General features: G+C 37.5%; 1 protein-coding gene across 1 annotated transcript in view; it reads right to left on the bottom strand.

The window, feature by feature from the left end:
* COL24A1 (collagen type XXIV alpha 1 chain) overlaps nt 1–12,592 on the bottom strand; it is a gene marked incomplete at its 5' end in the record, with an annotated part of 418,086 nt that overhangs the window by 339,909 nt on the left and 65,585 nt on the right. The window contains 2 exons of the mRNA XM_089299394.1: nt 3,782–3,835; nt 6,641–6,694. Coding sequence (XP_089155520.1) covers nt 3,782–3,835; nt 6,641–6,694 — 108 coding nt within the window. The remainder of the gene's footprint in view (nt 1–3,781; nt 3,836–6,640; nt 6,695–12,592) is intronic.

Raw genomic sequence — 12,592 nt, 5'->3', positions numbered from 1 at the left:
TAGTCAGTCTTGCCCTTTCATGTTCTATAAAAACCACAGGAACAGTATATCAAGCTGATTTTGAATGCATTTATACCTTAGACACATATTAAAGTAAGACACTACCACGGTGTATGTATGGTTTGAGTGTGTTCCTCAGTGGTTCCTGTGCTGGCAGGATGGTCCTCTGTGTGGTGGTGTTGAGGTGGTAAAATGTTAACAGGCATGGCCTAGTGGAAGGCAATTAGTTTACAGAAGGGATTAATACTAGACCCCTGGGCCTAGATTATTTCCCATGAGAAGGAGTTGTCATAAAGTCACCTGGCTCCCCTGAATCCCTCTTCCACATCCGCTGCTCACCAATCTTGCACATGTTCCCACCACTTTGATGCTTTCCATCCCGAGGCCCTCAGTAGAGCTGCGCAGATGCAGACGTTATGCTCTTGAACTTTCAGAACTGTGAGCTAAATAAATCTCTTTATGACATATTTAGTCTCAAGTGTTTCTTATGATAGAAGAAGTACTAAGACAAACACGCACACACAGAATATGATGATGGAAACTTCTCCCTGTCTGTTAGATGCAGAATTAGTTTAGGCTTAGATGGAATCTTTATGTCTTCTTCCTAGCAATACTCACTTTTCAAAAATCCGTAAATAGTTTTCACTAACAGACACAATCTGAAAAGGAGGCAAACACTCTCACGAATTCTATAAAATTATCTCAACTATTTTAACACTGTTCTAAACTACTACTGTTAACCTCAGTAAAGCATAGATATTTCATTTGATAGAAAACAATTTAATTTCTACATACATTCAACTAAAACTTCTCTAGAGAAAATTCAGCAACAGTCTATGGGTTGATAACATATCCAAGATTCCTGATATTAATGGAGTCTATTTCTACTTAGCAATAAAGCCAGATTTTAAAAGTTATTAAAAAATAATGTAAGAGAACAAAAAATCCTTGAAAGATATTCAATTCATTTCAGAGCTCAGTTTGTTTAAAGTAATGTTATTTTACTTTACTAGACTTGTACAGACAAAAAAGAATGCAATCTTCTTACTACTTTAAAATCCCAGGCCATTCAACATATAAACAGGTCTTTGGAAATTAGTATCTTCTGCTTTAAGTACCACTTGAAAGTTAAAATGATAATCTGATCTAATCGTTAAAATCAGTCCTTTTTCTTTTGTTTATAAATATCTCTTCTTCCCAGAAATAGTATGTTATATACTACTCTGTATAAAAATGATTCAACATTTCCTAATGTTTCACTTTCTGAATTGCTATTTTCACAAAACATGGGCATGATTTAACCACAGAGCACAATGATTAGTTTGTCTCTGATATGACGTGTAACTGTATAGATGTAACAACTGTACATTTAATATTAAATACAATAATTAAGATCATAGCCACATTAAGAGTTTTTTGATGCTATATATCAGTATACTTCCCATTAAACAGTTTCATGACTGTGTATCAGGATTAACTCTGTTGGAAAGAATCACTGTGAAGTTCCATTTCTCCTTAGCAGCAACCCACAAGGTCAAGGGAATTATCAGACTTTAATTACTGCCTAGGATGAAGACTAGTCTGAGGCTATAAAAATAATAATGTGGTCATTATGATATGAAAACCTTTCCCATCATTTTACAATGCAGTCCTTTAACAGGATTTTATGAAGAAAAACAGTGTCCAGATTCTTTCCAAAACAGACAAATACAGGGTGATTAACATTTTTAGGGGCTATTTGTTTGACACTGTAGGGCATAGGTTAACTCTTTTCATCTTCCTTAAAATTCTTGACGAAGTGGGTAGTATTATCTTCACATTTTACAGATGAAATAACTGAAGCTGGGAGAGGTTAAACAACCCATGCAAGGTTGATGGGACCTAGAAAATGTCAGACGGGATTTGAACTAAACAAGCAGAGCCTGGCTATCACCTACAACACATATCTTTCTCCCAGGAGGAAGGAAAATGACATGAAGACACCAACAGCAGTAATTATTAGAAATCCCTCTCTAGTCCAATACTGCCGTACTATGTTATTGGCTCCTTAACATTTGAAAAAAATTTTACATCGTTCTCATTTCTGCAAAAAACCAACAACTTAATGTTAGAGAAAATAAAAACAAAAAAGCTGAACAGAGAGTCTCACTGTGTTAATTCAAGGAAGTGCACAATATATTTTTAAAAATAATTACAACTGGGCCGGCACCGTGGCACAGTAGGTTAATCCTCCATCTGCAGCGCCAGCATCCCATATGGGTGCTGGGTTCTAGTCCCGGATGCACCTCTTCCAATCCAGCTCTCTGCTGTGGCCTGGGAAAGCAGTAGAAGGTGGCCCAAGTGCTTGGGGCCCTGCACCCACATGAGAGACCAAGAGGAAGCTCCTGGCTCCTGACTTCAGATCAGCGCAGCTTTGGCTGTTACAGCCATTTGGGGAGTGAACCATAGGATGGAAGACCTCTCTCTCTCTCTCTCTGCTTCTCCTCTCAGTGTAACTCTTTCAAATAAAAAATAAATAAATCTTAAAAATAAAAAATAATTACAACTGTGTTAGTATTCCTTTCTACCTCAGAAAAAAATCTAGTCATATGCATGTGACTACAAGTTTTAACTAGCTATCCCAAATCTTCACTTCCACACTATCCATCCAACTTCATATTTGTTGATACATCACGTCAGAGGTTAACAGTCCCCAATAAGAGCCCCTTAAAAAATTCAACTTCATAGTCTATAAGCAAGTGATCTTCACTTTGTGCATAAAAGTTATAAAGTACCATCAAAGACTCAGAGGTCACTGTCTTAGTTTAAAAATGGAAAGGCTGGGGCTGGCATTCTGGCACAGAGGTTAAGCTGCTGCCTATGACACTGGGATCCCAAATGAGTGCCAATTGGAGTCCTGGCTGCTCCACTTTTGATCCAGCTCCCTGCTAATGTGCTTGAGAAAACAGCAAAGTCATTTGCTGATGGTCCAAGTGCTTGGGCCCCTGTCTCCCACATGGTAGACCTGGATAAGGTTCTAGGCTCCTGGGTTCAGCCTGGTCCAGCCCCAGCTGTCATGGCCATCTGGGGAGTGAATCAGTAAACTGAAGATAGACTAATCGAAAAAGCTCTCTCTCTCTAATTCTGTCTTTCGAATAAATAAATCTTTAAAAAAGGTCCTTTCAAATAAATAAAATGAATCTTTAAAGAAGGTACAGAGGAGGAGTCTTTCTCCTGCAGGTGAATTTTGTGCTTCTCTCTCTCTTTTTTTTAAAGGTTTTATTTAGTTATTTGAGAGAGAGAGTTACAGAGAGTGGAACAAAGTGAAAAGTTTTCCCTTAGGTGGTTCACTCCCCAAATGGCTGCAATGGCCAAAGCTGGGCTCATCCAAAGCCAGGAGTCAGGAGCTTCTTTCAGGTCTCCCATGTGGGTGCAGGGGCTCAAGCACTTGGGCCATTTTCCACTGCTTTCCCAAGCATATTAGCAGAGAGCTGGATCAGAAGCGCAGCAGGGACTAGAACCAGGACGCATATGGGATGCCAGCAGCGCAAACGGAGGCTTAGTCTACTCCATCACAGCGCCGTCCCTTGTGCTCACTCTTAATAACCTGTGTTTTATTTTTCTTATGATCCTGTCTTTAGTGGTTACCACTTTCTTGAATTAGGGTAACTTCCTAATTTCCCTTTACCAAGAAAAGGAATTAAAAACATTGGTGTTTGGCTTAAATTCAAAAGAAGATAAAAGTTGAAGAGCTCCAGATTCATATTATATCCAAATATGTCGATGTAAACCTATATCTTACCTTCTCACCTTGCATACCAGGGGGGCCCATTAGTCCAGAAAGCCCTTGATCACCCTACAAACAAACCACAGAGATTTAAGTTATAAACGAGACTTTTAAAGTAGAGCTCCCTTTAATCTCTGGAGTTGAACTCTTACTACCTTCTTTTCTGATCTTCACACTCTGGTTCAAGTTCCATCTCCCTTCTCAAACCTTATTTCTTCCAGGGCTGAATACCTAGACTATACTTTCCCACCTCTGAGTTCTTGCTGCTTTCACCCTCTCATCCCAAAATTCCTATCAGTTTAAAAAACCTAAATATATTCCAAAAATTCTGCAAGTGCTTTGTGAGGCTTTCCTGTTGCCCTGAGGCCTGGTGGGATACCAAGACCTGAGCCTGGAGGGCGTGTGGGGTAGATCTGGGTTCACATGACATGGTCTAGAAAATGCACTTCTGCTTCCCCACTACACCAGTGCCTTCCTCAGTGCAGCAGTAGCTGTACTGAACTTGATTGCTCAGAGTAATAATGGAGGAAATTTATTGGAAGTTCCCTGTGTGTGGCTTGCACAGATTTGATTTACCAATGAGGGCCATCCTACCCACATCATGAAAGAATAAGAAAGGTACACTGGTGAGAGGGAAGGTGTGTGTGTGGAGGAAGTGCCAAGAGGAGACACAGAGCAGGCTGTGTGAATCGAGATGGGAGAACATGTCTCAGGAATTGCTGAGGAGATAGCAAAGTTGGAGACTTAGATCACTGAGAACCCGGTGAGTCAAGGTGCACTTTTTCTTTTCCTCCCTTCTTTTCTTTCCTTTCCCTCTTTCCACTGTAACAGAATTATTGCATGTGAAAAAAAAAAAGTTATGTTTGAAAAAAAAGGTAATAATGCTAAATAAACTCCTTAGTAACTATTTATGTTTAGTTTTTTAGTGCATTACCTACTTTAATGTCATCAAATTGATTGGAAGAAAAAGGATGTTTCTGATTATTAACAATGTACTGCTTTTCCATTTCCATCATTGTAATGCTTCTTCTCAAAAGTGTACTAAATAGCCCTCATTTGTGGTAGAATGACAATTTTATATGAGTTTTCCATGTTGTGTTTCTCTATTTTTTAAATTTCATTAGTTATAGTACAAAAAAATGCAGTAGGAAAATGGGAATGGTCAATGGTCTCCTTCCATTAGCTTTAATCATAGATGAATCAGTTTCCCTACAGAGTACCTCTGTCTGAAAAGAATAGTGCTGATGATGTTGATGGTTTCTCACTTGTCTTATAGGAAATGTAAATTACATCATTTTTTAAAAAAATTTTTAAAAAGGTGCATGACCTTATGGTTCCAAAAGGGCTTAAAAACTTGTATATGACCTATTATAGATGTTACTTAGTAGATGTTATATGACAAAAGATGAACCACTGCCATTTCTTTTATTGCTTTATTATTAACCACATCTTATCATAAAAATGGCCAAATAGTTGATATAGAATTATTTTCCAATCCCTTCTGCTCCTACTAATTTAATATTTGTATTTTTTGTATTCAGATTGTATTGTACAATTAATCCCCTTTCTCTTCAGTATATATGAACCCAATTTAATGTAAATATAATTTCTAATAGCTTGCTTCAAAATATTACCATTTTAGAAATAGTCTCTTAATTTTAAAAGATTTTACTTAAGGCTCAATGGTGTCATACTATTAAATTCTATAACTTACTACATTGCTGTTATGTAGTATTAACCACAATTGGTATATGAGTAATTCAAAATGTAAAAATAAAAACACTGACATACTTCCAAGCCTCAACTCCCATGTTGAATCACCCTGTATTTTGTACAGAGAAACCACAGGAAAGATAATATCAAGCATTTGATAGAAATATGAGTTTAACTTGGGAGATCTATTTAAAGTGGTCACTGAAATAGAGCAGACCTCTGATTTCTAACTTTTAAGAAATTAAATCTATATTTGTATCTCAAAAGATGGCATTTGTATTTCTTAAACTGTCAGATATTTTTTCTTGTAATATTAAGAGATGACTGGGAATACTGTGTTTCTAGTAATAAACTTTCATACCTTCTTTTAAGTTATTTAGACTTAGTGAACTCAGTTTCATCATAGTAATGAAATTCCAAAGCTTCAACCTAGGAATCATCAAAATTGTTTAGGTAATTTTAGTTTGTGATGTATACCACATTAACCAAAATATCCTGCAATTGTATGATATTTATCAAGTGCTTGTCTAAACAAAGCTTCCCAGATGTCCTCCTACAGAATCTATTTGTGTTTATTTGCACTATAAAGCAGCATCCTCCACCCAGTAGTTTTTGTTGATCTCTTGTTGTTATCTTTGTTGCTAAATGTGTGTTTTTACTTGACAGTGTTATGACAGTGTTATGATGAAATAAAAAGCATAGTGAGCTAGAAGTCAAAAAATTTGGATATATTATGATCTCCAGCACTTACTAGCCATGTGATGCATGCTTTAAATCTATGAATTTTGTTTTCTCCACTGCAAAAGCAGTGATGACTGCTTCTCTCACAGAAAATTACTGTGGTACTAACAAGATAGAGTATATGGAGCTATCCTAAAAGGAGACAAAATGGCATTGGAATTTATGTATATTCTGTGCATATATGTTGACACCACAATCTTTCTGGCAGACAACACAATGGTAGGCTACAACAGTCACTCATAAAAATTAATGCTAGGATTTAAACAGTAAGTCAAAGTAATACTATAATTTACTTAATTATTCAAATATTTCTTCCTTATTTAAATCTCTGATACAGGGAAATCTAAATTTTTTTAAAAAATGATTTTTAAAATGCTTGAAATATTTTGCCATGATTTTATTTCATGGGAAAATAATTACCTTTTCTCCAGAAACAGCTTGACCTGGGGAAAAACCTGGATCTCCTTTGGAGCCCTGGATCAAAAGTTATAAAACACTTGGTTAAGTATAAATTACATGAAGTATAACATCTTCAGTTATGTATCATTAGATGCATACCATTATATGATATTAAATAAAATTATTTTAAATTGAGATAGGCAGTAGTTTGTTTACCTTTACAATTCCTATTTTTCTTAGCCTTATTTTTAAATGAGGATTCCTAAAAATTCCCCAGATATTATTCATTTTTTTTTTATCTAAGAAATAGTACCATGGAAACATTTGTCTTTATGAGACCTAGGTAAAGGCCCTAGTATCTTTTCCATTTTTGTGACATATTACATTACTAACCCTAATTTAGCATTGGAAGACTAGTTATTTAAACTAGTTATTTACAACACTTTATAATAATCCTTAAAATTCTAAGATATCATTGCAAGTTTAAATATTTTCCAAAATTTTGTAATGCATAAGCATTACTTGTAAAACTAAGAAAAAATAAACAAGGGAAATAGAGCAAGATGGGAGCTAAGTAAGATGCCCAGGTGATCATCTCCCCACAGAGACACCAATTTGAACAACCATTCACACCCCAGGTCACCTGCACCAGAGTTATGGAAGACAGGTAAAAAACCACAGTGGCTAGTTTTTACATAATCATAAGACGCACTGAAGCAAGCAGGAAGGAAAGAGATACCAACATCACCTCTCCCTCAGCTCCAAGTAGCACAGTGTAGAGAGAAAGAATGAATTAAGTCCAGACCTTAGACTTGAAATACTATACCAGGCCTGCAATGACAGAAACTAGTGCCCAGCAGGGTCCCATAGCCCCTATCCCCAGGCTTATGCCTGTTGACTGAGTTTTGGGTCCCTCCTATGCCAAATAGCTAAGAGACCATCTTCATTGCCCCTCACCCATCATGCTGCAGACAATAGAAGAAGACTTCTGACCCAGACCTAGAGACCTCTACCCTAGGCCAGTGCTTATAGATAGAGACCTAGACTTGCACTGTGACCAGTGAAGTGAACACCGATGGGATGGACTTGTTTTGTCATGTGTCATTGCCAGCCTCACATGGGCCTTTCATGAACACTTGAAATTGCATCAGACCTGGTGATTGTGAGACCCAGTTTATACCCAGGTTGGTATCAGCTTGGGTGACCAAGGGGTTGCCTTTATCATGCCTCTCCAACCTTGAGCAGACAGCAAGGAACCATGACATGGAGTCTTGGGACACAGTGCTAGGCTGATAAAACCCAACATTGGGCATATTCTAGTGATCCCTGTCCGTACTGCAGTACCTGTGTATAGAGCTTCTAGATTTTCCCTGACATGAGACAGAGACCTATGTCCAGGTGGGACAGACTCACCCTGGCACATACTGTTGTCAGCCTCATCTGTACCTAGTGTACAATCCCAAGATTTCTCAGGGCCTGGTGACCATGAGACCCTGATATGGTTTTGCCTACTGAGACTGTCATTATCATCTCTTTTACATCCTTGATAAGACAGTAAGGAACCACAGTACTGTGTCTTAGAATTCAGTGCTGGGCTCATAGAGCCCTACACTGAGTCTTTCCTAGTACTCCTGTGCCCAGGCCAGTACCTGCAGGAAGAACCTCTAGACCTGTCTCAGAGCCAAGTAGATTCCTATGGCTCCAGCTGTTTGGTCTTAAGTTCCAGCAACCATTGCCTGTGCCTAGCTGCTGTAGTCTCAGGCTGTGAATCCATCTCAGGAGAAGACAGACTATAGCAGTGTGGCTTTGCATCCTACCCTCATGGTGTACTGGCAGGATAGGCTGTGGGCTCTAGACTAACCTATCATTGCAGCATTGGTGGTCACAGGACTGGACATCTGAGCTTGTAGGGATGCATGACCCTTTCTTCAATTAATTATCAGTTCAATTTAGTATATATCAAATGTGGATTTGGGACAGATCTGAGCTCAAGGTCTCACTGAGGCACTGACCATACATTGGCAGCAGACTTGTGGTAAGCCTCAACTTAGGGTACAACCTAATGCTAAAGTGGCAGAAGAGTCCAGAGGTTCAGAGAAAATCAGGCTACTTAGTATTTCTGGAAGGACAGCAGTAAAGCCAAATAATGAAGACTGTGACAAGCCAATGCTTCAATGCTCAGACAATGTTATATTCCACCAGAATAAAGAACTCTCAATGAGCCTCAAAATAAGCCACCAGAAACAAGTCACCTAGGCTCTAACATTGTCAAATGCTTGGATGAAGAATTTAAACCAGCTGTTTTAAGAAGGCTCAACAAACTCCAAGACAACACAGAGAAACAATTTAATACTCTAACAGAGATATCTGACAGAGAGATGAAAGTGCTTTTAAAAACATCAAATTGAAATCCTTCAAGTGAAAATTATCCTAAGGGCAAATAAAAAACACAACAAAAGACATCAATACAAAAATGGATCAAACAGTGTGGAGTGGCGTTTGGTCTGCAAGATACCAGTTGGAATGCCTGCATACCATTTCAGAGTGCCAATTCTAGTTTCCTGATAGTGCACACCTGGGAGGCAGCAGGTGCTATAGCTCAAGTAGTTGAGCCTTGCCACCTGTTTGGGGATATGGACTCAGTTCTCAGATCCCAGTTTTGGCCTGGGTCAGCCTTGGTCATTGTGGGCATTTGAGGAGTAAATCAGCAGATAGGAACTCTGTCTGTTTATTTCTTTCTGTCTTCTGCCCCTCAAATAAAGAAAAAAATGAAAATGTGTGAGCTCAGTCAGGTATTTGAATTTATATAGAGGAGAAATAAAAATGAAAGCTATGGGAATTTTGTGACAGATGCAATGAACAAATATCTGAACAGTAGGGGCTCAAGAAAGATTTGTGAATGCCTAGGGGTAAAAAACATATTCAAAGAGCTTATAACCAAAACTTCCCAAATTTTGAGAAAGATACAATTATCCAGGCATAGCAAGACCAGAGGTCACCAATCAGAATTAATACAACCAAATCTAACCTCAAGACATGTTATCATCAAGCTTTTCGAGGTTACAGAGAAGATTCTCTAAGCTGCAAGAGAAAATAAACAATAAACTTCTGCCACTTTAAAGAAGTCCCAGTTTACCTGATGGCAGACTTCCCTGTAAAAACAGTAAAGCCAGAAGGGAGAAGGATGAGACTTTCACAACACTGAAGGAAAAATCTGCCAGCCCAAAGTACTGTACCCAGCAAAGCTGTCAGATACTCAGGAAAGATACTTCCCCTGCCAACACCACCACCACCCCCACCAAAAAGAAAAAAAAAAAAAAAACCCACACAGATTTTATCACCATCAGTCCTGTCTTAAAAGACATGTTAAAGGGTATAAAGGAAACATCAGTAGGTAGGAAACTTATTGGTAGGAGTAGCTATACAGTCAAATCCAGAATGCTCTAATATGGTAAACATGATTTGTAAACCACTCATACCTTTAGTATGAAGACTAAAACACAAAACAATTAAAAATAATAACTACCGTGGGGGCAAAAATAATACAAGAATGGAAAATCAAAAATTCAGAATGTGGGGAAGAATATAATTTAAGTACAGAGTTCTTTATTTGTATTTCTTATCCCTTTCTTCTTTTATTTTATTATGTTTACAATATCAAGTTCCTATCATTTTAAAATAGCCTGTTATAAACAAAAGATGGTTTTTGTAAGCCTCATGGTAACCAACACAAAAAAATCTCTAATAGTCTTCCTAAAAACAATAAGCAAAGAATCAAAGCATATTGCTAGAGGAAATCACTTAACCACACAATAAGACTGTAGGAGACAGAGAAAAAAAGGAGTTACAATAAAACTTGAGAACAAGTATCAAAATGGCAGTCTTAAGACCTTAATTATAATAACCTTTCATGTTAATGGATTAAATTTTCCAATTAAAAGACATAAGTTGATTGAGTGGATTTAAAATAAAACTCACAAAACCCAACTATATACAGCTTACAAGAAATGTACTTCACTTCTTAGAATATGAATAAACTTAAAGTGAAAGGATAGAATAAGATATTCCATGTAATGTAACCACAAAGAAAACAGGAGTAACCAAACTTAGATAAAATTGATTTTGAATCACAATCAGTAAAAAGAGGCAGGAAAGGTCATTAGATAAGGAAAAGGGGTTCAATCTAGCAAGAGGAAGTAATATTTGAAAATATATATGAGCCCACACTTAAATATTAATTATACTCCAACATTATAATAGTAAGGGACTTTATTTTTTAAAATATCTATTTATTTATTTGAAAGGCAGAGTTACAGAGAGAGAGGAAGAGACAAGACAGAAATCTTGCACCTGTTTGTTCACTCTCCAAAGAGGCTACACAGGGCCGGGGCACGCAGAAGAGCTTCTTCTGGGTATCCTATATGGGTGCAGGGGCCCAAGTAGTTGGGCCATCAGCAGGGAGCTGGACCAGAAATGGAGCAGCTGGGACTCAAACCAGTGCCCATATGGGATTGAGTAATCAAAGGTGGTGGCTTAATCTGCTACACCACAATACCGATCTCTGTAGGGACTTTTTACTTTTAAGATTTATTTACTTATTTATTGAAAGGCAGAGTTAGAGAAGAGGAGGAGGAGGAGGAGGAGAAGGAGGAGGAGGAGGAGGAGAGAGAGAGAGATCTTCCATTCACTGGTTCACACCCCAAATGGCTGCAATGACCAGGGCTGGGCCAGGCCAAAGCCAGAAGCTAGGAGCTTTTTCCTGGTCTCCCACACAGATGCAGGGGATCAAGGACTTGAGCCATCTTCTGCTGCTTTTCACAGGCATGTGAAGCAGTTGGGACTAAAACTAGTGCCCATATTTTATGCCATTGCTGCAGGCTGTGGCTTTAACCTGCTGTACCACAGTGCTAGCACCCCTTCCCCCGATATGGACTCTAATATTCCACTTTCAAAAACAGATCATCAGACAGAAAATCAACAAAAAACAGTAGAGTTAAACTGTACCCTAGATTAAGATGTTCCATTCTACAGCTGTAGAATACATGTTTTCTCAGCACATGGAACATTCACCAGGATAGATCTTATGGTAGGTCACAAAACAAATCTCAACAAATCTCTAAAAAAGAAATAATATCCAGTATCTTTTCTGGCCACCATGCAGTAAAATTACTAATCAATAAGAATGAAAACTTTGGAAACTACATGAATTCATAAAAATTAAACAGCTTATTCCAGATCAACCAATGGATCAAGAAAGAAATTAAGGAGAAAATTTAAGTTTCTTGAAACAAATGAAAATAGAAACACAGCATACTAAAAGCTATGGTGTGCAAGAAAAGCAGTACTGAAAAGAAAAGTTATACCAATAAAAGCTTACATGAAAATAAAGCCCACAATAGAAGAAAATTCTTCCAAGACCATTTTATGAGGCCACTACTACCCTGACACCAAAAGCAGACAAGGAGACAACAAAAAAAGAAAGCTAGAGGCCAATATCCTTGATAAACATATATGCAAAAATTCTCAGCAAAATACCAGCAAACTGAACACAGCAATACTTTAAAAATTATTCACCATGATCAAGTAGGATTCATCCCAGGGATGCAAGAAGAGTTCAACATACATGACATACATGAATCAAAAATGAACATAACAACATCCCTTCATGATAAAATCTCTGCATTAATTAGGTAACATAACCTCAACATAATGAAGGCTATATGTAAAAAACCGAACAGCTAACATCATACTAGGGAAAGGCTGAAACTTTCTAAGATCTGGATTAGAAAAAGATGTCTACTTGCACACATTTATTCAATATATCACTTGAAGTTCTTATCAGAGCAACTAGAAAGGAAAGGAAGAAGTCAAATTGTCACTGTTTTGTATAGCATGATCTTATATTTAGAAAACTCCAAGTACTCCACCAAAATACAATCAGAATAAACAAATTCAGAAAAGTCACAGGATAAA

This window comes from Oryctolagus cuniculus, chromosome 7, assembly GCF_051225735.1.
Source record: "Oryctolagus cuniculus isolate XC-2025 breed Fujian yellow rabbit chromosome 7, ASM5122573v1, whole genome shotgun sequence".
Classification (NCBI taxonomy): Eukaryota; Metazoa; Chordata; class Mammalia; order Lagomorpha; family Leporidae; genus Oryctolagus; species Oryctolagus cuniculus.
This window is presented reverse-complemented; position numbering and strand designations above follow the sequence as displayed.